At 44.2% G+C, this 27,679-nt stretch overlaps 1 protein-coding gene and 1 long non-coding RNA gene across 3 annotated transcripts in view; one reads left to right on the top strand and one right to left on the bottom strand.

The window, feature by feature from the left end:
* The window catches only part of LOC309844684, a 98,772-nt gene that overhangs the window by 55,351 nt on the left and 15,742 nt on the right, over positions 1-27,679 (bottom strand). The gene's annotated exons all lie outside the window — the stretch shown is intronic.
* Positions 901-20,817, top strand: PPP1R17 (protein phosphatase 1 regulatory subunit 17). Its single transcript, XM_082691812.1, has 5 exons — positions 901-1,058; positions 6,687-6,793; positions 11,226-11,378; positions 12,882-13,034; positions 19,587-20,817. Exons 2-5 carry the CDS (start codon positions 6,712-6,714, stop codon positions 19,664-19,666), a joined length of 468 nt encoding a protein of 155 aa, XP_082547938.1. The 5' UTR covers positions 901-1,058; positions 6,687-6,711; the 3' UTR covers positions 19,667-20,817.

Raw genomic sequence — 27,679 nt, 5'->3', positions numbered from 1 at the left:
ACCACTGACTACAAACTGCTCCTCCGGTCAGCATAGGACATCTCCTCCAGTGAGCTTGCCCCAAACTCAGACCCTTCCTTTCTATATGACAGCACATCACACCACCAGCCTCGCTTCAACACCTTTTGCTCCCCCTGCCTTTCCTGAAGTGCATGGGAATTCCTCATATTAGACATTTGCTTTCATTCCTTCGAAGGAGCAAATTTTCTCTGGCCTCTAGACCCCACCCCGGATAGTGAGGGCTGCTTTCTTCACCATGAAATGCTCTCTTCGGTGAGCAGTATTGCAAACTGGTTAAGAGCAGTGGACTCTAGATCCCACTGCCCAGCTCAAACTCTGGCCTTACCATTTACTAGCAGAGAGGTCTTGCGCAATGATTTATCAACTCAGCGCCCCATCCGTGAAATGGGGATGCGAACAGCTGCTTCTCTGGCCATGATTTGGTAGATGTAAAGAAGAGTGATTAGCACACTGGAAGCCTACTGTAAATGTCAGCGATTGCTTGCTACTATTCTTCTCACCCCAATACTACTCCAGGAGGCCCAGGTGGTGAGTGAAAGTACTTGGAATTTAAACTCAAGTAGATTTAAGCGTTAAAATCAGCTGTGGTACCTTTCGGGCAAGTCACTCAATCTGACTGTGCCCCATCTACTGTATTTGCAAAACCAGCCCCCTTCTCCTCCCAAAAAAGGCACCAAAAACCTTACTACATAGGGTGGTTTCAGAGATTAAAGTGTCTAACTAAATAAAGTGTCGAGCTGGCTTGTCTGGGTCTCTCCAGCCTTGCAAACTATGTACTCAAAGCACAACTCCATATTGTGTTTTTGAAACGGACAGTTATTGCAGTCAGGAACAGTGGCAGCGAGATCAGTCCTCTTTCCCTCTCCATCCCCCTTGCCCTGGCGCCTGTGAAACGGAGCATCCCCATGGCAACAGCAGCAGCTGGTCCCTAGATAAGAGGAGCTGGAGCAGCCACTGCTGTAGAAAAGCCTGCCCAGCTTCAGGGAGAAGGCTTGCCCTCCCCATCTCTCGCCTCATCCCAGCGCCGGCACTCATTGGTAAGTGCTTCCGATTTTTACTCCAAGAACTTTCATGGCAAGAAAAGCAAATTCCCAATAAGTTATAGGTTCTTTATGGTTGCTGGGACAAAGAGGGCTGCAGCTGGTGGAGCAAGGGTGGGGGGTAGGGGGTGGGGGCAGGAGTGTGCTTTCTGGAGCAAGGTTAAGCTGGGGCTAGATGGGGAACAGGGAAAGTTATCACCCTCAAGACATTTTTTTCTAAGGAAGGTAGAGTCCTGAATTCTGTGAGAGTCAGAATTTTTGCAAATTCAGTTGCTAAGTTTCCAGAGGAACATTGGTATACCTGTGTATGCAAAAGGTGAAGGAGGCTAGGGAGAGTGTGCTTAGTAAAAAAAAACCCTTTCCATGCCCTACTTCAAGGAAGAGTCACTCCTAGGAGGAATACTACACATTTGTCTTTTAATGAACAAACTTGATTTTAAAATGTAGTACTTTTTTTACCTGAATTCAATCCTCTAGTTAAAAAGAGATTTGACAGTGGATATGAATTGTACATCATCAGACACCAAATTGGACTGTGGTCATAACCTTCTAACTTTTTATTACATCGAGTAAGTCCAGAATTGATTACTTTGGGGAAATTCTTTAGAATTTTTTGGAATTTCATTACTACTAAGCCAAGTGTCAGGTCGCTCCTGACAATCAGTAGTACCATGTTCGCCAGACTCGGAAAGTGGGGCGGGGTGGGGGGGGTCTCCCATTGGTTTGTAGCTTGGAAGCTTGGATCGCGCTGATCTCATTACTAGCTTCAGAGAAGGCCAGAGATGGGGCAAGGAGACGGTTCCAACGGTTCAGTTGAGATATACACATCGTATAATCACAAAGGGAGGATGGCAAAGAACAAACAAAGCAACCTACACTTCTTGAAGGGTCAGCATGTGCTGGGATCTGGGCTGGAACCTTACACACAGTGTACTGTGAATACTCTCAATCCTGGAGAAAAGCCACCATCAGCCCACTTTACAGATTTGGAAACTAAGTTTCCAGGAGGGCATACCACTTTTCCAAGTTCACCCAGCTAGAGAATGGTACAGGTAATCAAACATTTGTTTCTATCCCATATTGCACCAAATGCTTGCTGTCAGTGACCTTGAGTTAAACTTCATATTCTAACATCCAACTAAGGAACGTACTCGGTATCAAGAAGGGCAAAATGCCCAGACTCACTTCCGACCTCAGATTGATGTTTTTAGCTGAGCAACTGGCACTCCTGCCCTAAACCAGGAGCTGGCTCTGTGCTGGTGGAGGTGGGCTCCCCCGACGTTGTCCTCAGCTTCAGCAGCCGCCCTGCCTTGTCTATCCTTCTGCATTCTGCTGGAGTTCCTTCCCGGGTCCCTGGTGTTCCAGGTCCTATTCTCAAAAGAGAAGATGACTCTTGCCATTCAATTGCACAGGTGACCTGTGTGTTGTGTGATGTCAGTTACCGTAGCCCCTCCCTCAGTGGTATTTGCATTTGTAAGTGTCTCTCTGTGAGAAGAAGGGCCTTGTTTCTTGTGAAAAAAAAAAAGGTTAAAAAAAGGAGTTGCTAAAGTTTAATATTGGGTCCTGAAAACCTCCTCAAACCCCTGAAAGCCTATCGCTTGGTTTTCCTCCTGCACATGCTACACCAAGCCGTCCTCATCGCTCAAATGGCATCGAGAAAGTGAATACTGACCAACCATCCTTTATTCTCTAATTGAGAAATCTGAAAAACTCTGAAGACCAGAAGTTCTTAGTTGTTCTTAAGTTCAACATAAATGTATCTGGTAGCAAGATCTGAGCTGAGAGGATATGAACATTGGTTTAGTTTTTATTCATGGCATTTGGTGCACATGTTCATGTTTTTGCTATGGAATTAGTGGGTGTGACTGTGGGTTTCCTGTGACCCCCCCCTTAAGAGGGTCATGTAGGAAAAATTTCCTGATTTCCATGGCTCACATAGCTACATGCTTTCCGGGGGAGGCAGGGGAGCACTACGGCATCCACATATGTCACTGTGTGATTGCTAAAATCCAGAGATCTCACAGGCACACAGGAAACCGCAAGAGAAGGTTAAAGGGTCACAAACCTTTGTGCTAGAGAACAGTTCATGCAATCCCCGCAAGGCACCATGTACGAACGGCCCTAAACTGGGGCGCCTGGGTGGCTCAGTGGGTTAAGCCTCTGCCTTCCGTTCAGGTCATGATCTCAGGGTCCTGGGATCGAGCCCCGCTTCCCCCTCTCTCTCTCTGCCTGCTGCTCTGCCTACTTGTGATCTCTCTCTCTGTCAAATACATAAATAAAATCTTTAAGAAGGGGGAGGGCTAGCCCCCTGGTTGGAATCTGAACACCCGAGGGACCAGGAATTTAGGAATGAAAAAAGAGCCAGCGTTTCAGAAGCTCCTGAACAGAGATCTGCTGAGGGAGACAATGAAATCTTCCTGGGCAGCATGACCAGAGCAGGGTCCTCTGGCCAGCGCATGGAGTAGGGAGGCTAAATTAATGAAAGGAAAGCATGGGCAGGATCAGGAATCATAAGTGGAAATATTCCATTTCTTTTTTTTTTTTTTTAAGATTTGTTCATTTATTTGCCAGAGAGAGAGAGAGATTAAGCAGGGAGAGCAGCAGGCAGAGGGAGAAAAAGGCTTCCGGCTGAGCAGGTAGCCCAATGTAGGACTAGATCCCAGAACCCTGGGTTCATGACCTGAGCCGAAAGCAGATGCTTCACCAACTGAGCCACGCAGGAGGACCCAAAATATTCCATTTCTTAGTTCAAGAATTAGACTGGCTCACGTCTAACAGTGTTTTCACTCACCAAGCACAGCCCTTCTCCCTGAGGAGAGGAGTGGTGCGTGGGTGGGGAGACGGGGTCATCTTACACTTACGCTCAACAGGCAGGTAAAGCGACAGTTACTAATAAGGTGACACTACACCAAACCTCCATCTCCTTGCGTATTTGTTCCTTTCTTTGTGTGCAACTTCTCTGCCCAGGAGAGCTCAATGACATCATCCACCATAAAAGTCTCTTCTAATCCCCTGGGCCAACACACCCCTGCCCAGCTCAGAGTATTTTTTTGCTGTAAAAGCCCCAATCTGAAAACCATCTTTCAGCCCCCTAGCGCACAGAGACTGGGCAGTCTGCTGCTGGCACCCCTGCAATCACACTGGTTTAAACCAGTGTTGTTTCCCCCGTGGACACTAGGTGCTATCTTCGGGAAAAAGTGTGGGCCCTTGCCTTGTCCAGGGACGTCGGACACTGGCATGACTCCCCTGTTAGGGGGACGCTTCTCTCTCTCTCTCTTCTCTCTCAAGTCCAGTACTGTGAAAGTTATTTTGCTCCGATGAAGCCTAGCTCTCCTGTGGTTTGGTATCTAGATGAAAATGAAAGATTTGATTATCTTTAGTACTTTTTGGTTATACAAGCTGGCCTTCATCAGCTACAGAACAATGTCATGGATTCAGTATGCGCAGTGTACAAAGCAGGAAGCTATTCTAGTTAACCCTTAGAGTAACTCGGTGAGGTAGATACTGATATCTCTATTTTGCAGATAGTAAAATGGAGGATAGGAATGGGATAGGGAGACAGAAAGGGACCTACGTCCTTGGGCGCCCAGCTATGGGTGCACCACAAAGACGCTAACTAGCTTTCGCTCATTCTAGCACAGCGGCTGTCGCTTGTAAGAAGAAAGGGATGTGATTATATTGTACTTGGGCTCCATTCACCCTCACTACATCCCAAAGATTTCTTCACCGAAGTCATACAGTTTTTTAGGTAGAGAGTTGAAATTTTACCTGGATCCGCTGGAACCCAAAACTCAGATTCAGATTAAATAACCCACTATTGGGCACACAGAAGCAAGATATGACCCAAGTACAAAGAAGAGCTGACTGTGGCTGAAGAAAACGAGAGGGGACCATTGCCAGATGGGACCTACGGTAGGAGGCAGGAGGCCTGGGTTCAAACAATTATGCTGACTCTGAGCATGGCACTAATACGAGGTGACTTCAATCTTTTTGAGCCTCCGCTTTCTTTCTGGAGAATGAGTATTTTTTGACTAGGTCCTCTGTGGGGTGACTTTCAGCACAAAGTCAAGGACAGAGCTCTTGATTTTCTGCCCAAAGAGGAGGAAGATTAGCTAAGTAGGTGCACAGGCTGTATTTGAGGCTGTCACTTCTCCTGAAGGCCTCAGCATTGAGCCCACTCATTCCGACTGATGGTCCCATAGCTCCCCATACTCAAGTAGGTGGGAGCCTCCCAAGTGAGCCACATACCTCCTTACGTTCCTGGGGAGCTGGCAGTCTCTATACAGACACGAACACAATGGTCAGAATTGATTTCTGCTGAAGTCACTCAGTACAATCAGTGTGCTCAGAGTAACTCTAAAAGCCAGGGTCAAGGAACCTGTGAACAGCTCCATCTGCTATGCAGTGATCTCAGCTGGTAGGGGGAGAGGCCCTCCAGGCTTCCTGGAGAAAACCGACTTATTCTTCAGAAGACGACGGAGTTGAACTCATTCTACTCAAAATGTTAACACCATTGGTCTCTGTGTTCATCCATAGACCAGTGATCCAGGAATCTTAAGAAAAAAGGATCAGTTTGGGTCATTTGAATCTTATTCCTCTCTAAGCCTTCTCATTGTGATGGGACATGAGTAATAAATTATCAGAAAGAAACAGAATCAGATTCTGTAAGTCTCAACTAACGCATTTCTCATTCAGACCTGACACATGTCCATTCTGGATTTCCCCTCCTCCTGGACAAGGGCTACAACTAATAGCTCTGGAAAGTTCAATGGATTTGTGGTTTAGGAAAAATGGGGGGAGCAGGCTTGCTCTAATGTCAGAACTCTCTAAGGAGAAAATAATAAGGATCCATTTCAAGAGTTAGATTTTTTTCCTACCAGGACTTTACCACCTGGAATATGGATAGGGAGGAAATCTCGTAACTTTGAAGTTCTTTTACAGTGTACACTGCATGCTATATATGTGTAATGCAATATTTATATACACGCTACAAATATTTAATGCATATGTGCATATAAAACATAGCACTTAATGATAGAAAACCAGAAGCTTGGTTCAATTTATGTTCAGTGGAATCACTGCCTGAGAGTCTTGCGTGTCTACTGGAAGTCTTCAGAACTAGATTTGGATCCAGGCTATTTAGTAACTTGGATCTTGGCTATTTAATAGTTATGTGACTAAACAAATTAATTGTGTTTTCGGATTCTTGGTTTCATCATCTGAGAAATAGGAATAATCTTATTACACAGAACTCAATTGAAAAATATAAGCAAGATTTAATCAAGATTTTCTGTAATTCTCAACTAACTCATTTCTAATTCAGAATTGACAAGTATTCATTCTGAAACTCCCACAGTGCTTCTGAAAGAAGATAAATATTGAACATTTGATGCATGACAATTACCAACAAATCCGTGTGTGTGTATGTGTGTTTGTGTGTGTTGTTTCATTTATTTTGACTTAAATCTTAAGTTAGAGCTTCTAGTAGGTAAGTAAGAGAAGCAGATTTGGAAAATAAGATTAAATTGAAAACACAATAGTAAGTGCTCAATAAATATACTTACTTCACAAGTGAACAAATGAGCAGAGGACACAATAATAGGCTTGTTTCTTATGCTTCCATAGTGCTGGAGAAGAAACACCTCCTTCAATGATGTCCACTGAGCAAATGCAGCCATTGGAGCTCTCAGAAGACAGACTGGACAAGCTAGACCCTCGTTGTGACCACTTAGGTAAGAGCTCCAGTGGGAATGGCAGTAGCAGAAGTCAGAAAGGAGGGGCCTCTGCCATTGGGTTTTCAGGCAAGTCAGAGGGAGGCCCCCTGAAACCTGATCATGTGGGCCTTCTGGTGACGGCCAACACCAGATGGACAGGCAAATAGCCATGACTCTGTGGGGTCTGCCATGTAAATATTAGTGGAAGCACTAGAGAGAGGTTCATTAGAGTTAGAAAAAGCGAGAAAAGGCATTGTCCTCTTTTTCTGGGGTCTAATGGAGTCCCAGGCAGAGCATTTTTGAGGCAATAAATGGAACGTGGCAGCACGGTTTGTTTCCAGTATTTGTCGGCACAGTTACACCCCATGTGCAGTGCCAATAAAATATTTCAAATATCTCTCTTTGCCTATCAAGACAGAATTTTAAATAGCCTTTTTCTGCTTTATTGTCAATCTGTTTCCTTCCCAGAACTGACTTTTTGCATAACCTTTGTAATGAAAATACCAGAAACATTTCTGCCTCTACCCATTTCTAAAAATGAGACACTCAGACTTTTGATGGATGGGCTTTTTGCATATTCATAGCCTTTGTTTATGTCTCGCCTGGTTATGACTCCCCCCCTCCTCTCCCCTCTCCCCATTTGCCATCAAGATAGTTTATGTTCAGGATTTCTCCAAAAGTGGGGAAAAAGTGCAATGGAAGTAAAAGTCAAAATCGTAGCAAATCTCTTGCTCCCTGTACTGTGCATTGAGTCGTATCCTGGGGTGGAAGGGTGACCCGTGACGGGTCCACATCCAGCCTGTACTTCCAGAGACCCCACGGCTGGGCAGCACCCATTCTGAGCAATATGTATTCGTTCAACAAACATCTATGGTATGTATGATATGGGGAGAAGTTAACTGTGCTATGGAGCAATAAATTTTTCAAGTTGTATTTTCAGCCAGGCCTTAAGAAACATAGGGGAGGGGGGTTAGGGGATGATGGGCACTAAGGGGGGCACTTGATGGAATGAGCCCTGGGTACTGGGTGTTGTATGCAACTGATGAATCACTAAATTCTACCCCTGAAACTAATAATATAGTATATGTTGATGAAATTGAAGTTAAATAAAAATTTTTTTACACGAAAGGATGTGAAATCATCTAGTACATAAGCGGTACTCGATTAAGGTCCCCTCTTACCTCTTTTTTCTTGTATATGTAACCTTAAAAACATATGGTTCAATGCCTTACGTGCAGTATGATCTCAATAAATGTTTATTAAATTGAAATGATTGGATGGATTTATTCAAATCCTTTAGGTGAAAGGAAATATTTATTACTATTAAATATGGCTAAAGAGAATCATGCTATTTGATTTTTTGGTTATGTACTGTGATCTTTGGATGATGGAAGCATAATAATGTGTGGTTACTAAGTATTTCTAATGGTGGTTTTCTCATGTATATTGGGTTTTCTAAAACAAAGGACTGTCCAGGCATAAAGCCCAATAGACCATAGCAACTTGAAAAGAAGAACTATTTCTTTTTTTTTTTTAAGATTTTATTTATTTATTTGACAGAGAGAGATCACAAGTAGGCAGAGAGGCAGGCAGAGAGAGAGAGGAGGAAGCAGGCTCCCTGCTGAGCAGAGAGCGCGATGCGGGACTCGATCCCAGGAACTCGAGATCATGACCTGAGCCGAAGGCAGTGGCTTAACCCACTGAGCCACCAAGGTGCCCAAGAAGAACTATTTCTTATTTGTCTTTTTAGTCCTAGAATCTTGCTCAAGGCCTGGCATAGAGGATGAGTTTCATCAGTTTTTGTCAAATAAATACATTATGAATGACACAGGTTGCCTCTAGACCCACAAAACTGAAGTGAACAGGTTTGACACATTTAATCCTCCACACTTTAAAGTCACTGACATGAATATTTTCATAAAAAGAAATAGAGAGAGGGGCACTTGGGTGACTCAGTCAGTTAAGGACCCAACTTTTGATTTCAACTCAGGTCATGATCTCAGGGATGCCAGGATTGGGCTCTACTCTCAGCAGGGAGTCTACTCAAAGATTCTCTCCCTCTGTTCCTCCCCGAAACTCACGCACTCTGTCTCTCTCTCTCTGTGTCTCTCTCTTTCTAAAATAAATAAACCTGGGGCACCTGAGTGACTCAGTAAGTTAAGCATCTACCTTCAGCTCAGGTCATGATCCCAGGGTCCTGGGATCGAGCCCTGCATCAAGCTCCCTGCTCAGCAGAGAGCCTGCTTCTCCCTCTCCCTCTGCCTGGAACTCTGCCTACCTGTGCTCTCTGTCTGTCAAATAAATAAATAAAATCTTTAAATAAATAAAAATATAAATCTATCTTTTAAAAAAAAGGAACCAAGAAAAAAAGAAAGAAGGGAAGAAGGAAAGAAAGAAGGGGCTGAAAAGATCGAGTTAATCTCTAAATTTCCCCCAATTCATTCACAGTTGTAGATGTACCAGACGGTAGCCAGACCATAGTGAGTTTCCAGAGAAGGCAGACAGATTCAATGTCTGTGGTTTCTTTGAACCCTAATGGACTATCTCCTTATTCATAACATGCATGAGGTCATTCATTCAAGCATACATTCAACAAATATTTATTAGTTGTTTCAAGGGGATAAAACACAAGATATCTGTCATCAAAGAAGGCAGAGAAGACTTATGCAGAAAAAGTGCTACGTGAGCAAAAATCCTGCAGATATCCAGAAAATGAGACAGGACGCCCAAGACTGGGAAGACTTATGGAGACAGGGCAGGGAGGTGGACCTTCCTTTGGACCCTGTAGAAAGTTAGAGGGTGAGCAATGACCAGAGTAAACATTCTCTTGAGGATCTAAAATATATCAAATATAACAACTGCTTTTCAACATTTACCAAATGTAGTCATCTCTCTCTGTCTCTGTCTCTGTCATACACACACACACACACACACACTGATTTAAAATTATCCCCACTTTAGAAGTTGAGACAATATTAAAGTTCCTAGAAATTAAAGGCCAAGTTCTCAGAACTAATAAGTGACAGAGTCAGCAATTGAACTCAGATCAGTCCATACCACTTATCCATTCAAGATGCATTTATGGGAGGGAGAGGCAATTAAGAATTAAATTGTCAAAAGGATATAATCTGGGGCACCTGGGTGGCTCAGTGAGTTAAAGCCTCTGCCTTCGGCTCAGGTCATGATCCCAGGGTCCTGGGATCGAGCCCCGCATCAGGCTCTCTGCTCTGCAGGGAGCCTGCTTCCCCTCTCTCTCTGCCTGCCTCTCTGCCTACTTGTGATCTCTGTCTGTCAAATAAATAAATAAAATATTTTTTTAAAAAAGGGATATAATCTTTAATCTCCAAGAAGTCTCTGTAAAGAGTAGGAGATAAACCACGATAGATTAAACAAGTGTCATTGTTAACATGGAGGACATGGGGAGATGGAGAGGAGAAGGGAGTTGAAGGAAATTGGAAGGGGAGGTGAACCATGAGAGACTATGGACTCTGAAAAACAACCTGAGTGTTTTGAAGGGGTGGGGGTTGGGAGGTTGGGAGAGCCAGGTGGTGGGTATTAAGGAGGGCACATATTGCATGGAGCACTGGATATGGTGTAAAAACAATGATTACTGTTACGCTGAAAAGAAATTTTAAAAAAACAAACAAACAAAAACAAAAAAAAACAAGTGTCATTGTCTAGAACAATGACAGAGACGCTCAAAGAAGTGGCACGCCATCACCCAAAGCATTGAGGAGTTGGATAGAGCAGAGAACATACTCTCATGGGCGAGGAGTGATCAGATTGGACTCATCACACACACTGACATCTGACGGACATGATGCAGAATCCAAGCTTCATGAGCTCTGGGGACAGAGGAAGGTAAAGAGCTGAGTAAGAAGACAAGAGGACCTGGAGTGAGGATGGGCAAATGGGAGAATTGCAAAGCCAGGGGGGAAGTGAATGAAGAGACCAATGCTGAAGGCAAGTGTGAATGGTCAGTGTGACCCGGCTGGCCACAGAAATGAAGGCAGGTGAGGAATTTGCAGAGAACCTTCCCCAAAGACTAAAGAGCATGCATGGCTCTGCACCAGCCCATGCAGTCTTCAAGAGAGCAAGCCTTGAACAAAGGATATTAAAGAGCATTTAGCACAGAGAAGCTATTCTATCAGAAATTTAACTCAATCCCACTCTGACTTGTCTAGTTGTATTTTAAAGTTCTTCTTTGCTTTGATTATCCAGCCATTAGAGCTCTCGTCATTTGGAGTCTCATAGACGATTCCAGTTTTCTGTTTAATTCTATACATTTGTACAAGACTATGAAGGTCCTCTGCAGACTAGCCCAAAATATATAAATCCTTTTCTTTTTCAGATCAAATGGCTTCTACAAGTAATTGGAAACCAACCAGTTTGTGTGTGAACCCTACTCATGTTATATTCTTTTTTTTTCTTTGCATCCTATCAAAATCAGATGATCTTTCAGACCAGCTCATTAAAGACTGTGATCTTAAAAAGAAGCCAAGAAAGGGAAAAAATGCACAGGTCGCCCTGAATGTTGAGTCAGAACAAAAGAAACCAAGGAGAAAAGATACACCAGCACTGCACATCCCACCTTTTATACCAGGTAATGGACAAGAAGGTCGGTTTGCATGTCTGTGAGGGGGAACCGCTACCACTAGATCACATTGGTCTTAGAAAGATTTCCTTACCTATTTGGGTGTTTTTAAATCACTGGTACTATCCTTGCACCTGTCTTTGTTACAATATGGCCAGCTGCTATAGAAAACAAATTGCAAAATGTTAGCGGTACAACACAAGGGTTTTTTTCACTCATCAGTAGTGCAAGCTGGGGAGGCAGGTTCTGCTCCAAATGGTAATTCAGGGACTCCAGCTGATGAGAGTTCGGACCTCACTGGCACATGGCATTCAAAGTCACCATGAGCATCAGCATCCGGCAAGCAGGGGGACGAAGGAAGTAGGAGAGGTGGCGGGGTTGGGGGGAAGGGGAAGAATAGACTGGAAGACTGGCCCACCCAAAAGTGACCCACAAATGTCCCCTGACTGCAAAGGCAGCAGAGAGATGTCACCCAGCTGTGTGCCCAGGAGAAAAGCAAAATGGTCTGGGGAACAGCTAACATGTCTCTGTAACAACCTCGTGTGTGATGTGACTCTCTTGTTTCCCCAGAGTTTTGTGTGTTCTTATTTCCTTCTCTCCTTCCCTCCGGGCCACTGATGTAATGTTCTCTCCACTCACAAGCCACTTGGAGGGAGACAAAACAAATAGAACAGAGAGCTTCCTGAGAAGAAACCGTCAGTCCTCTGAGAAATAATAGAAACACATAAATGGCTGAAATACGCAGTAAGCTGTTAAGGCTGTAATGAGGTTTTTCCAGAAGGACTTCAGGAGCTCAGCCTGGGCAGTGGATTGTGGAAAGTTATATAGAAGAGGCTATTTTCAGGGAGTTTGTAAGTGATGGAGAGAAATGCCATGTGTGGGAGAAGTGAAAAGGCAGGGAGGTCACTGAAGAGCCAAACGTATGGCTTGCAGAGAAGCAAATGATCCACCACCCTCACGAGGATGGACCTCGGAGGAGGACAGACCTGGGCTGGCTTCCTGGCTTGGCCCCCTGCAAGCTGTGTCACTGTGGGCATGTTTGCTTTGCCTCGCCTTTCCCAGATAGGTGATAGTGGCCGTAATATTAAATTCCTCCAGGTTTTGTGAGACTAAAATAAGATCAGGCATGCAAAACCCTTTGTGTCATAGATGCGATAGATGTGATTTTCTAATATAAAAAAAGCTTTTATTAAAATAAGTTTGAAAAGCTATGTTGACTACCATCACTAGGGATATGTGCAAATACACATGCATCATCCTTACATATCAGGATAGATGTATTTTTTTTTAATTCTATTTATTTATTTGACGGACAGAGATCACAAGTAGGCAGAGAGAGAGGAAGGGAAGCAGGCTCCGGGCCAAGCAGAGAGCCGGATGCGGGGCTCGATCCCAGAACCCTGGGATCATGACCTCAGCCGAAGGCAGAGGCTTTAACCCACTGAACCACCCAGACATCCCACGATAGACGTATTTGACCGTGTTTCTCCCTCTGTCCCCCTAACCATGCAGGTGTGCTTTCAGAACACTTAATTAAAAGATACGACATTCAGGAGAGACACCCAACAGGCAAGATGAGTCCAGCTCTTCATAACACTGACCTGGAACCGAAAAAACCAAGGAGAAAAGACACACCTGCCCTGCACGTGTCCCCCTTTGCAGCAGGTAAAAGAGCTGACGCAAGGCATTTGCAGGGGGTGATGGGAACAGCTCAGGAGCCCTGCCATCTGGAGGTACCACGGGCATGGCCTCTGTCCTGTGTCACCCAGAAGCACTCTGTGGGGTTAAAGAGTTTACTGCTGCCTTTCAGGCTTACCTTCCCTGGCAGCTTCTCAAGGACTGACTTGGAAATGGGGTGGGGGGTGGGGTTCAGAGTATTCCTTGTGCTTCAGCAGATCTGGGCAGGTCCACTGAGCCAATGAAATAGAAATGTCAGTGAGTCCTTGAAAAGAGTTGAAATCTCCTCCTCCCCAGCCTTCCATGGATCATGCATCCTACAAATGATGGCTGAATCTCCCAAGACACCTGGCTGGATGTATTGACCAGATCTTCACTGAGAGAGACAGAGAGACAGAGACAGAGAGAGAGAAAAAGTGAGGCGTAGAAATAGTGAGAGCTACCTTTAGTAGCAAACTCTAAAAATGATCCCTGAAAGTATCATCTTTTTTTTTTTAGATGAAATTGTGTATTTATTGTTAATTTTGTCAGATATGATAATAGCAGTTTAGTTATGGTTTTAAAAAGCTTTTAGTGTTAGAGCTATATATGGAAATGTTAGAGGGAGTTTGCTTTACAATACTCAAAAATAAAGACAATTAGATAAAACAAAAATGACAGAATGTTAGCAAGTATCAAATACAGAGTTCTATTTTGAAAACTCCCATAATAAAAATGTTAACTTATTTTATTTTTTAAATTTTATTTTATTTAAGTTCAATTAATGAACATATAATGTATTATTAGTTTCAAAGGTAGAGTTCAATGATTCACCAGTCTTGTATAATACCCAGTGCTCATTACATCACGTGCCTCCTTAGTGGCCATCACCCAGTCATGCCAGGTGGCATCCCCCACCCCTCTTCCCTCTAGCACCCCTCAGTTTGTTTCCTATGATTAAGAGTCTCTTATGGCTTATCTCTCTCACTGATTTTGTCTTGTTTTATTTTCCCTCTCTTCCCTTATGATCCTCTGTTTTGTTTCTTAAATTCCACATAGGAGTGAAATCATATGACAATTGTATTTCTCTGATTGACTTATTTCACTCAGCATGATACCCTCTAGTTCCATCCATGCAGTTGCAAATGGCAAGATTTTACTTTTTTTTAATCCTGAAAGTATTGCCTTTATAAGAGCTATATTAATATGTGTCGAATCAAACCCCAAATCTTGCCAAACTGTGCACAGCCCAAAGCTATACAGCAGATAATATGTGAAGTGTAGTCTTCTCCCTGACAATTTTATGGGGAGGTTAGGGAATAAGACATGCACACTCATGATTAGATCATTAGACTCTGTGTGTGTGTGTGTGTGTGTGTGTGTGTGTGTGTGTGTTATATAGGTATTTAGAGGTGGGTGGCAGAGAAGAAAATGTACTGGTGTTTACTGAGACCCTACTAAATATTAGATACTGAGGTTGGTATGTCTCATGAATTTTTTTAAATCAGCTAAATAATGCAAGAAAAGTAGCTATTAACTCCCTTTACAGATAAAGAAACTGAAAGATGGCATTGATGGATGGATAGCTTCTTGGCTGATTGGTTGGATGATGATGAGATGATTAGATGGACAGGTAAAAGGACCAAATTATGTTTAAGATCAAATGCAGTGAGTGGCAGAGCTGGGGCACTAAGCCAGGTCTGTGTCTCCTGTGGGCAGTTTCTCACTGTACTGTGGTATAGTTGGGACTTTCGGCACTATGGCACTCCAGAAGGGACACTTTGGGAGGAGACGAGATTTCGTTGTTATAGAACTATGTTTGCTCATTATTTTCTTTAATAAAGAAAAAAATGAAAGAAGACTAAGAAAAAGACATCATGAATAGGCAGTCAGAGGTGCCAGAGGTGCAGACAAGGTTACTGATTTCTGTGGAGCAGATCCAGGCAAAGAGGCATGGGGCCTGAGGAGGCACTTTTTTGGAGAAATGGACTGAGGACCAAGTGGCAGGGTCTGAACTGCCTCAAACAAGCTTCTCATAAGCGACATACATTCCTACCCTCACTGATCCTCCGACACACCACACATTTCCCCCCTAAGCTCTGCTTCTGTCCTGGTTCCAGTCACCTTTCAAGACTCAACCAGTTCAAGGCCTCTGCTAAAAGACTCCTTCAAGTCCAAAATAAATCTTTTCCATTCTCAACTAACTCTGTGGTCGACATAGGCATGCAAATACCAAGATTTTGTCATCTCTTTCAGTATGGTCTTCATGGCTCTTGTTGCCATTATCATAGCTGTCCTTAACGTTGACTTACATTTGATGAATTCATGAGAACTGTGCTAGTATTGACCTTGATATCTAGTCCAGTCCCTTCTATATAGCAATGCTCAATAAGTATCTGTTGGTTTGATATTCTATTGGAATCGCAATTCTGCAGTTACAAGTTCTTCATTGGGAGACTTTATTTTTTACCTATTTTTGCATTTGTTTTTGTTGAAGTCCTCCTAGGGGAAGACTTGGTAGTAGAACAAAAATATTTACGGGCAGAGAGTCACCTTAGCACACAGCAAGAAGGTCTAAGTTTGATCTCTGGTTCTAATCGTTCTAGCTTTGTGACCCTGGGCAATTAGCACAAACAAAAAAGCCTCCTTCATTTCATCCTTTTCTGAAAGGAGGGCCATAAAGTCTGTCTTCCAGGATTGTTAACATAATTAAATAAAGCACATAAAGCACTTAGCACAGATACTGGATGTTTTAATGTCCTCAGTAAATGTCAGTTTCCCTCCATTCCCCTCAACCTTATATTCCTTGAGATTACTCAAATCATTTCTAAAGGTAAGAATGTTCCTAGATGCAGGTTTTACTTTTCCATATAAACCCACTGATTCAAGGGACTTCCTAGAACATTGAGCCCTATTTATCTGGCCGTGGATGCTGCCTGCATCCCAATATCTACATCTTAGGAGAGCAGCAAAGCACACAGAGCTGGAGAGGGAGGCTATATATTCATGGACTCTATCCACATTATGGAATTCCTTGAATCAGCAAATCTCTGTGTTGTATTTGCAATTATAGATGGTGTTCTATGACTGTATCTTTTATTAGCATATTAGCTGAAGCACTTTATTTTTGAAGAGCCTTTTAGTATCTAAAGATTTGGCAGTAATCAAAATGCTAGTTAAGCTGATAAGGATAGAGCCTTCGGCAGATGTTCAGAGAGACTCATATTGGTTCTAATAAGGGTGTTGAGAGGAACTCACAGATAAATGCACTCTGGAGACGTCTCCTCTCATTAGCCCTTGGCAAGTGAAGACTGGACAAGGATTATCTCTCTCTTCTAAATCTCTTGCTAACTACCTTCATTCCCCTAGGTTAATGAGCTTATTTGACAGGTTCCAACTGCCAGGCAACTCCTCAGTGAGAAGTCATCTCCGGCTTCCTTGCCAACCCAACGTTTGTTCCCAACTTGGCCCACATTTGCCAGGGCCCCCCATCTTGGCGACTACATGGCAGAGTTCACTGGGTTGTGATTAGTAAGATCCAAGTAGCTGAGACCTGCTTAACGGAAAAAGAAGTCTTTAGTTAAGCTCTGTGGCAAAGGGAACCAGAGAAAGTAAAGAATCATGAGGCCAGAAGCATTGAAGAGAAGCCTTTTGGAAAACTGGCCCATGAGCTATGAACATTTGGAAATCAAAGCTCAATAATATACTTGGTGAAAGGGGACTGTTATGTCCTTTGAAAGTGACACCTTCTCTGTCCTGCTGGGAATAGAGTGTTCTCTTTGCTTTAGCTTGCAGGATAGGAGGTGTCTTAGCCCCAGTTCCCTTAGATCAGAGGCATACATCTGTAATGCAGGTGACCAGCTCTGAATGGGATCATGGCCTAAAACACCTTGCTACAAGGCTAACTCTTGACCCTTAGAGACCTGGGACTGAAAGCTTTGGCCTTAAAAATGTACCAGGCTCTAACAAAGAGCCAAGTTCCATAAACTCTCCTCCAAAGAGAATGGAAGGGTAGAAACTGACATTTTCCAAACCCCTACTGTACCCCAACCCTTGCGCTAGATGCTAGAATATCCTTTAAGAACCACAGGGTTCAGTAGGGAGGGTGGTTGTATTGTCCAGTGATTCCTACAGTGTGAAACATGCTTTACTGGAGGTTTATGTAAAAGTGTGCTGGAAGCATTGTAAAATGTTGGTCTATGTCTACCTGGCAGCGTCACCCCTGGGGGAGATAGGATTTATTTTTTTTCTCCAGTTTCACAGATGAATAAACTGAGGTTCAGACAGGTTAAGTGACTTTCTTAAAGTCAAATGACAACCAAGGAGGGCAAAACTTTCTGGCTGTAGTGTATATTCCTTCAATGACACATCTCTGCTGCCCATAGAACAGTGGATCAGGACTAAGGTAAACCACAGACCCGTGTATATCAACTTCATTTATCTTCAAAGGAACAAAGTTGCAGATCTGAAGCATCAAGAATAAAAATGTATTGATGATAGAAAAGTCACTGATTTCAGCCTCTAAAAAGAATGCTTAATTCTACCAATACAAATGCTAGTTCACTTTCCACTTGAAATCACCTCCTGTGTCCCTGTGGAAAGCCTAGCCTACTTTGGGAAGGGCTGACCTTGATGGCTAAACAGGCTCCTCCCTTCCCTGAAATCCTAGGATTTTTTTTTTTTTTTTTTTTTTTTTTTTTTTGGCCCAGATGCTCATCTGACTAGGTTTCAAGGATACCCCAAATAATCAGAAATTTGACTGGGATCTGGGAATTTATTTTTCTTAAGATTTTATTTATTCATTTTAGCGGAGAGATCCAGAGAGAGAGAGAGCACGGGCAGGGGGAGAGGCAGAGGGAGAGGCAGACTCCCTGCTGAGCTGGGACAAGACCCAAAGACAGTGACCTGAGTTGAAGGCAGATGCTTAACCATGTGAGCCAACCAAGTGCCCTGGGATCTGGAATTTAAATACTGTTGCCCACTTTGAATCAACTCAAATCTGGCTTAAGGTGAAAAGATATCAAGGAAATCAGGATGGAAAGATTGGGGACTTAGCATTGGTTTACTCCTGTTCTCCTACCGTGATAGCCTTAATTCCAAATAAAAATCCAAACCTCCTTGCAGCTGTTAGAAGAGAAAATATCTCCCACTGTGTTTCATAAGTGATTTATGCAAAATCCTCAGTTTCAACCAGACTCTTGAAATTGTTTTTCTTCTCCAATAAATATCGCCTAATTGGTAAAGAACCCATATGAACAAACTAGGAACTGAATCAAATGAATAGTCATTAAGATCAACACATAGTTTTCATTAATTTGCCACTGTTGAATGGAGTCCAGTGTTGTAGAAAGGCCTCTTGTGGTGCACAGCATTCTACCCTCATGTTTAGATCTTTGTGAAATGCTTAATGAATAGAAAGGTCTCTAATTGTGAGAATGTGGGGGCAATGCAAGGCAGTGGTGGTTGGCTGGAGAGGATGACAGAAATCATGGAGGACTCGCCTTGAATCATAGCTTCCTTTGTCTTTTTATCAAAATGGCCCTACTTCATAATTTAAAGAATGAGCAGAGCCACCCAGCCCTCCTTGGATGGTCTTCACTCGGCTGATCAGTCCAAAAAACTGTGCTCAGTCCTCTGAATTTCAACAACCAGTAAACTTTTGAAACATAAACTATATTGGAGCCCAACACAGGGAGAGTTTTGAATTTTGCCTAGTAAGGCTGCTAATAAAACAACCATCTGATGCTCCTAAAATTTCCAAAAAGAAAGGATATTTTCATCCCCAAAAAGAAAATCAAATAAAAATGAAGAACAACTTTTTCAAATTGAAGCCACAGAACTCTATGAGCACTCACTGCACTTCCTTGAACTTCTCCTTTTGCTCTGAACCTTGTAAACTTTCTCACCCACCGGTCCTGACATTTAGGAATGACATGTCCGGAGCCCCAGCTCAGTCTTTTCCCCAGGTGTCAGAAGAACTAATTTAATTCTGACTTCCTGCTGCTGACCCATTCCTTTGAAAGGGGAACTGAACTAGCCCAGGTGAAGGGAAAGGAGAAGGGGACTCGGGCTCACAGGTGTGGCTCAACCCTGTCTGTGTATCTCGTTCAGGAGGCACAATAACCCTTTACATAAGTATCAGGGCACTCCTTTTCTAGCCAAGAAAATTCAAGTGTGAAAGTGTTATCTGGCCCAACCCAGACTGGAGGAGTGGCAGAATGAGAGGCCCAAAGCAGGTGGATTCCAAAGCCTGTTTGCCTCTCGTCTTCCTGGTCTGCAGGCTTAAATGCAGACCGTAGACTGGGAGGTCAACGTTGCCTCTGACTCCCAGGTCAAGCATCTCCTGGTCACCAGAATGGTGGCTCATTGAGTCACAGCTCCTCTGGGCAGGCCAAGTAAGGCACCCAGAGCCCTGACTCAGGCTGCACCTTTAACACTTAGCTCTGCAGAAGCTAAGGGATTTCTGGGTTGCCATGCTCTTGTGCGCCATGTCTGTGCTGGAAGTTTGTCTAATATTTTCATTAGAGGCACTTAATTGCAAATCGGTGCTTTGTTTTGCAGGTGTGACACTGCTCAGGGACGAGAGACCCAAAGTGATCATGGAAGATGACGAAAAGGATGGTGACAAGATAGCTATTTAAAGAGAGTTCCCCTGAGACCACTTGTAAATAGGTTAGGTTGGGTCCCGGTGGTGACCTAGAAAAAAAATAGACTTGCTTCTGCTCTCATTTTGTGATAGTCCGCCTTTGAGATCCAGACACCTTTCCCCCAAGAGGCATGCTGTATCAGATTGCCAAGCACCTCTTTGTCTCGCTCCTCTTTCTTGAATCTGGTTTCTATTCCCACCTCTTGAATTTTCATTTTCTGAGGCGGTTGAAAAGGGAACAGATCATTCTAAATTAGGAGGTAGGGAAAGCTCTAGTGTTTGGTTTCTGCATCTTCTGGATCAATCCATGGAGCAAAGAATACTAACAGCATGGAAATGCTTTCCTTCTTGGTTTATGCTGGTGGGTGGGTCTTGACTTCACATGATCCAAAGAGCAGTTCAAGTGCAGACAGCCGGTTGCCAGTTAGAGAGCCAAGAATGTTTGGGTGCAGACTCACTGATTGCTTTGGAGAACATGGTCTTTTACCTCTTTTGTCTTTCCTCAAGAGTCCAAGTGTCTCTGGTGACATTTCCAAGGTCCTTGTAACCAATCCCATTACGGTGAGTGAACTGGGGGCATCACTGCAATCAATCATGCATTGGCTGAAAATGCCAGAGATAGGGAGTGCTGGTCTACTGAGAAGCTTAGCAACATACCCTATTTATTTTTATTTTTTGAAACATCTCTTAACCACGTTGTCCTGAGATTTGTGAACTGGTCACACGTGAACCATCGCTAATGATAGGTAGAATATTATTTGTGGTGAACTTACTTTTAAAAAATTAATTAAGGCCAGTGGAAGGCCACTCCCATATGTTTAGCATTCTCACTTATGTAGGCCCCCCATGCTTTCTTGGATGGGAAGGAAAGATGTAGTGTTCTCTCCTGAGCAGGGGTCTGTACAGAACCTCTGCTCCAGCCTGCTGTCTGTGGCTCCCGTAGGGAGACCTTGCATCATCCAACAGACAACAGACATAGGGAAAGGCAAAAATTGTTGTTCAAAAGTAGAAAGGGGGCTATTCAAACAGATATTGCCTAAAAATGGCCATTTCCAAGCTCTGTCCACACCCTGGCTCCAAGAGGCTTTCTCACGAATGTGGAAACGATGCAGGACACTTCTGAAAATAAAAATGCTTCTGACCACATCTTTCTGTCCTGGTGCATTTCTTCTAAAAATTATTTACTTGCAAATATAAAGAGAAGAGGTTGCAAAAGAGAGTCACAGGATTGATTTGTTTGCTTTTGACCCACCTGGGCTTAACAAGGTTCGAATCCGCTATTAATATTTAACAATCCAATCAGGAGAATTAGCATCAGATTCTAGATTTCCAGATCCTCTTAGAAAAACACCTCAAGATCTGACAACCTTGGGCCTGATTAGAAGCGTGACACCTGTCAGCTGATGCTGGGCACCGGATGCCCTTTCAGTAGGAGCACACGTCCTTTCAGAAGGACTCACCCTCTGCCCCCGCTGGATTAGGTTACCCGCTGGCTTCAGCGGGCAGCCTTCACATTTGGGTTTGGAGCCTCTGGTGAAGGCTTGGTGTTCCCCCTGATCTCTCACCTCTTTGATCCCAGGGCTCCCCTTTCACTTCCGATGGCCTCAGTCACCGTGTCAGGGGGTGTCCAGGCTCCTGGTTTAGGTGTAAGCAGGGCAACAGCCACCATAAATTCTTTTAAAAAGCCGAAGGCAGTGAATGCACAGAATAGGATTAGATTATATCACCACTGGAAGCAATTTTTACCAAGGGATGCTACCTAGAAAAACCCAGATGCAGTCTTGCACTGTCAGATTGGCTGATAAGCCCGGTGCGTCCCTGCGGGCATGACTGCAGAACATACTCGATAAACTCACTGCCAGGCTGGGAAAGCCCAACCCGATCCTGAGGTCTGGGTGGTGAGGAGAGCAGACTGACCATTGCAGAGACCAAGGCCTTGGGCTCCGATCCCAACAGAGTGGCACTGAGCAAGTGTCAGAGATCTCTGTGTCTTTATCTTGAAAATGAAAATAATAATCCCTATTTGGTTTTCTTGATGGTTTGAGAATTAAATGAGATAATGTATGGCAAAGGGCTTCGTAAGTGGGGAAAAAAAAAAATGGATCGATCACGATCCATTAAAATTATCACGGAGGGGCGCCTGGGTGGTTCAGTGGGTTAAGCCGCTGCCTTCGGCTCAGGTCATGATCTCGGGATCCTGGGATCGAGTCCCACATCGGGCTCTCTGCTCAGCAGGGAGCCTGCTTCCCTCTCTCTCTCTCTCTGCCTGCCTCTCTACTTGTGATCTCTCTCTGTCAAATAAATAAATAAAATCTTTAAAAAAAATACATAAAATTATCTCGGATAATTTTAAGACATTCTCAGAGTCTTTTCTATTGCCAAATCCCTACTGCCTGGGTATTAAATGGGTAGCTGTTATATAGAATTTGAGCTGAAGACTCAGCTCCTAAAGAAGGACTTCTAATAAGGAGATCCCATGGCTCGTGCAGGCTTAACTGAAAGACCAGCCCTCCTCTTTCTGGGAATGGCCTTAGTAACAGTCCTAGCTGCCAAGGAGCATTTACCAAGCAATGACGACAAAGCCAAGCAAACTTTCAACCAACCCTGGACATCACAGGGGTGATGTGGATTGAAGTCTAATCTCCCTTACTCCCCTTGACCCATGTGACCCTTTTCCGGGCAGGTAAAGTAGAGGCTTAATAATGAAGATACATTCTGATGAAAATAGTTCTCGGTGTATTGTGAATAACTTCCCACCTGCGACAAAACGTAATTAAGAAAATAAAAGCATTACACTGGATGGAGCCCATTCAGAAAGAAGGCCCAGATTAAAGACCCCAACAGAACTGGCAAACCATTTGGCCATTTGTCCCTTCTGAAGGCATCCACCAACCCCAGGCTACCTGACATGAGGAGGCACCAGACCTGAGACACTTAGCTGTCTTTCAAAAGCACCAACAGTGGGGAGCCTGGGTGGCTCAGTCTTTAAGCATCTGTCTTCTGCTCAGGTCAGGATCCCAGGGTCCTGGAATCAAGCCCTACATCGGGCTCCCTGCCCAGCAGGGGGCCTGCTTCTCCCTCTCCCACTCCCCCTGCTTGTGTTCCCTCTCTCGCTGTTTCTCCCTGTCAAATAAATAAATAAAATCTTTTAAAAAAATAAAAATTTTAAAAAAAATTCAAGTTCAAAAACCACAACAGGACTGGTGCCTTTCTTTAAATCCAGGCCCTCTTTAAAAGCTATTGCCTGAGATCACACAGCCTCCTTCACATGTTTAATTATCAACTAGGAGAGGCAGAAAGGACCTGGTATTGAAGGATGGGGATAGAACCATAAAGGACTCAAGCAGTATTTCCTTTTAAGTCCAATGAAGTGAATTCTCCCTCTCAAGCCTGTGTTGTCCTGGGCTGATTCTTAAAACAAGGATAGACTGAGATAGCATGTTCGTCGAGCACTTACTTTTCCTAGCTGAGGGTAAGAGGCTAGTTCCATGATGGACTTTGTAGACCCTCTGTCATCTTGTGGAAATGACGCTCCCTTGCCACTTGTGATTGGTCAAGCGTGAAAACGTTACTCCAAAACTCTCAAAGGCAGAGAATTTGATGAGCAGAGAATATTCTCCTCCCGCTCGCCTAGACACAGGACTGCTTTGAATTGGCTTTGAGGAGTTCGTCTCTATATGGAGGTTTCAGATCCCTGGGATGACTGTAGTCCCTGACCCACAAAGTCAAGGCAGAAGACTCTTCATGCATAAATGTGTTCACAGTTGAAGGAGCTCTGCCCTCGAAAATCCCAGGTATCAACTTGCATTTCACAAGAAGAAAAGGACAGGTAACTTACAGTAGCAGATCCTGCCAATAAGATGAGAGCCCTCCTTCTTCAGGAGACTCACCGAGAAGAAGAAAAAGAAAAGGGAATGCATCACACCCATCCTCACCAATGTCACTCTTCCTCCTGAGGCTGTGAATTTTCAGGGTTGGATAGAACAGCAAACTCCAGAGCCTTTTATGTGAGAGCTTCAGAAAAACAATACACACTTTAATATCTATCCACCAAATCATATATAAAGTATATTTAAAATGTACTAAACGCAACTTAAAGAAGGTCTTTCACAAAAGGAACAGCATGTTCTGAGCCTTTGTGTTTGTTTGCCCTTTTTTCCTCTGTCATCTTATTTCATCCTCAAAAGCCATTATAAGAAAGCTAACGAGCCAGGGAGATAGACTTGGAGGAGAGGCCAAGATGGGAATTCAGGTCTCTGAACTCCTAACCCAGAGCTCTTTGTAGAGTATGAAATTGTTCTGAAAACCCCCCTAAAAGCAGTGTCTGGATGTCAGAGAAGGTTAAAGAAGGAGATTTTTCAGTGATCCAGACAAAAATGCAATACATAAGTGGTTCCTTTTAGTGACTTTTCCCCACCCTCTCTGTGGAGTATAATTTTTGAGTAAGTACATAAGTAATATGTTCAACTTCCGGACACCCCAAATTTGATGATGGGGAGCAGACCCTACGCTTTAGGGTAGTGAGCAGATGATTTTTGTCTGCTTATTCCACTCTAGTTCCCATATTACCCATTCTTCACTTTGCAGCCAGAGTGACATTTTTCTTGGTTTGGGTTTTTTGTTTTTTTTTTTTTAAGAATTTATGTATTTATTTGACAGAGAGCAAGTGAGCACAAGTAGGGGGAGCAGCAAGCAGAGGCAGAGGGAGAAGCAGGCTCCCCACTGAGCACAGAATCCGACATACTCGGACTGGGGCTCCATCCCAGGCGCCTGGGATCCTAACCTGAGTAGAAGGCGGACCCTTAACAACTAAGCCACCAGGCACCCCAGAGTGACCTTTTTCAAAACACAAATCTGACCATGTCAGACCTCTGCTTAACGTCTTCTCCTGACTTAAAATGAAAGCAAAGATCTGGAGCTTGGGAGTGATCCCTCCATCCTCTGGGCTCCGGGGGCCTTGGTCTTGTGACAGTTCCTAACATGTGTGGTGTCCCCTAATATGTGCGACACTACAATGTCCTGCTGCCGCCAGGGACGCTCCTCACCCCTCCCCCCCATCTGATTCTGCACCCCTTCCACCCTGTACCTGGTATAGAGTTTAGCGTGATCTAAATGCTCAAGAAATATCAGCGAATAAGTGGGTGAATGAACTTCGCCAGCAGCCAAGCCCCACAAGGCAAGGCTGCCATGCCATATGCCCTCCTGGAGGCACACAAGGTCACTGACTCTTGCAAAGGACCAGATAGTCACTACAGCTGAATGCAAACACCAGCTACAACAAGCTGGGCTGTGCTCAGGACCCCAGGTCTTCCAGTTGGCTGCGGAGAGTTCTCCAAATGTGCAGCCCACCTCCCCAAGAGCAGTGTTTGCTGTTATCAAGTCCTCTCTGCTCAGAATCAATGGTGGAGTCGGAGGGAAGGGCAGCTGCCCAGTAACCTCACGGCTTAAGAGGTGACCTCACAGACCCTGGAGTAGGGCACTTCCAGCCTGAGGGGTTGGGACGGGTCGCTGGGTTCCAGCACCAAGGGTCTCTGCTTTTATGGGAGGCTGCATTGTCGACTTACGTGCTCCCCCTAGTGGTTATGCAGAATGGGGAGAAAATGCCCATTATCCTTGATCAAGGTTTGAGAACTGGTAAAATGACTAGAGAAAAGTTAAGATGTTGGTTTGACCATGTAATTAGTGGGAACAGTTTATTATTCATATATGTGTATTATTGTTATCATTATTATTATTATTACAATAGCAATTGGGTTCCTCATTGATTATATGTGAAGGCATCTTTTTTTTTTCTCATCACAGAAGGAACTTCTGTGTACTTCGAGTCCCTTTTGCCGTCTGTGGACTTTACAGAACAGCTTAGGCTAGGAGCCATGAGCTATAAGACATAGTTTCCATCAGCCTTGACCTTGGGCCTGCAGAGTTTTGGTCCATCCCTCTGTCTCTAGCCCAAGGTCTTGTGGGTCACACCACTGAGAATGCAAGCCTCCTTGTACATCATATGCCTTAACTGGCTGAGGTAAACAGGAACAGTGTGGACTGAGACTCATCAAGGCCCAAGTCATTCCTGCTGTTCCAGGTGACATCTAGGTGAGTCGGCTTGTCTTCTGGGATCAAAGCCCTCAGAGCCCATGCTCACCTCTGCCTGAGTCTTAGAAGAATTCACATTTGCCAGGTTTTCTAGGACCTCCTGTTACAAAAATTCCTAATCTCTTGACAGTTTTGTACAGCTAAGGACGAACTGCTTGCCTTATGCTATGATCCTGGCAGCCAGCTGTGGAGGAATGACTGCTGTAGAGAAACTTCTTCAACTCATAGCTGTGGCCGGGCCCCCAGGGTACCTCCTCCGGGCTGGTCCTGGGTCCTGGGACCATCTCAGGGGAAAGTGTCTGAAACACCCTCCAGAGTGAGGATGGTCAAGTCCAGACTGCTCTTAAGAGCTCTAGAACCACAGCCTGAAGAGCAAATGGACCATCCATTACCAGCAGGGGGCCACGAATAGCTTCATTTGCTTCCTTGTAAGTCTGCCCCTCAAGGTGCCTGAGAGACAGATGCTGCCTGTGCTAAGGGCAAGGGAGCTTCTATGAGCCGAGGCAAATCTTTCACCATTTTTTGCAGTGCTACTCCAATATCATCTGTCATCCCCACTTTCACTGACCGGCTCCTTTAGCAGCATGATTGATGAAATTAACAAGTGAACACCGGGGCACCTCGGTGGCTCAGTGGGTTAAAGCCTCTGCCTTGGCTCAGGTCATGATCTCAGGGTCCTGGGATCGAGCCCTGCATCAGGCTCTCTGCTCAGCAGGGAGCCTGCTTCCCCCTCTCTCTCTGCCCACCTCTCTGCCTACTTGTGATCTCTGTCAAAAAAATAAAATAAAATAAAATAAAAGGTGAACATTAATAAGACAGGGGTACCTGCTTCAGGAAATTTTTAAAAAGACATCTTCCCTAATTTCTGCAGTGCTGATGAGGTTATCCTTTAGTGCGTAGTGACTGATACAACCCTTTACTGGCCTGGTCAATGCTATTACAATGTCTTGGTGTCAATTCTTATGCATTCTGGGAAGTAGCTCTTTTCTTGACTTGTGATCCTTTCATTCTTTCCCCAGTCACACGTTGCCCTCCGTACCCATCCCGGCACACAACCATGTGGCTCTGTGTTCAACCACATGATTCTGTGCTCCATCTGACAGACAGTAGTAGCAACAAAAATGAATTCCACACATTTGCTGAAATGAGCCATTCTACACGTGAAGGGTTCCAGGCATCCTGGTCAATCTCCACTGCTCTAAGACTTCTTCTTCTTTTTTTTTTTTTAAAGATTTTATTTATTTATTGGACAGACAGAGATTACAAGTAGGCAGAGAGGCAGGCAGAGAGAGAGGAGGAAGCAGGTTCCCCACTGAGCAGAGAGCTTGATGCAGGGCTCGATTCCAGGACCCTGAGATCATGACCTGAGCCAAAGGCAGAGGCTTTAACCCACTGAGCCACCCAGGTGCCCCTGCTCTAAGGCTTCTATTCAGAAAGGAAACAAGCACTATGGTCAGTTCTGCCCTTCCTTTAATCCCTTAATCCCCCAGGAAAGCTTCTTGCTTCCATTGTCAAGGGTTTGAGGGATTCTTTTCTTTTTTTTTTTTTTTTGCAAGGAAATGATACTGGGGAGTCTAATATGTAGAACACATAGCGGCAGAGGTGCTAAATGAGAGTATGGTGGGAAGCCCCCCATTTCCACTCTCCTCCCTACCTCCCCATCACCTTCTTTAGCCTTTAGGGAAACCTGAGGACTTTGCTGAGCAGGGTTAGAAAGCACAGGAACGAGATAATTAGGGAGGACAAGCATTCCTTCAACCGCCTCCAACGTGAGAGTCCTTGGTTCACACTCAGCCCCAAGCCTCCCGTGTTGAGTGGGATGCAGGTTTTCATTGTGTGGGTAATGGATGGGTTTTAATATACATGTTTGCAAGCTCTGTCTTTGATATACCCCATGCATTTCTGAATAGGAACATCG

Source organism: Mustela nivalis (assembly GCF_964662115.1).
Source record: "Mustela nivalis genome assembly, chromosome: 12".
Taxonomy (NCBI): Eukaryota; Metazoa; Chordata; class Mammalia; order Carnivora; family Mustelidae; genus Mustela; species Mustela nivalis.
Note: the sequence above shows the minus strand (reverse complement) of the source record. Positions and strands in the feature narration are given on the sequence as shown.

Excerpts from the sequence above, each read along its gene's own strand:
- PPP1R17 (XM_082691812.1), top strand. The coding sequence starts at position 6,712 with ATGATGTCCACTGAGCAAATGCAGCCATTGGAGCTCTCAGAAGACAGA. Across the intron at positions 11,379-12,881 it reads CATCCCACCTTTTATACCAG|GTGTGCTTTCAGAACACTTA; the intron begins GTAATGGACAAG and ends CTAACCATGCAG. Across the intron at positions 13,035-19,586 it reads CGTGTCCCCCTTTGCAGCAG|GTGTGACACTGCTCAGGGAC; the intron begins GTAAAAGAGCTG and ends TTTGTTTTGCAG.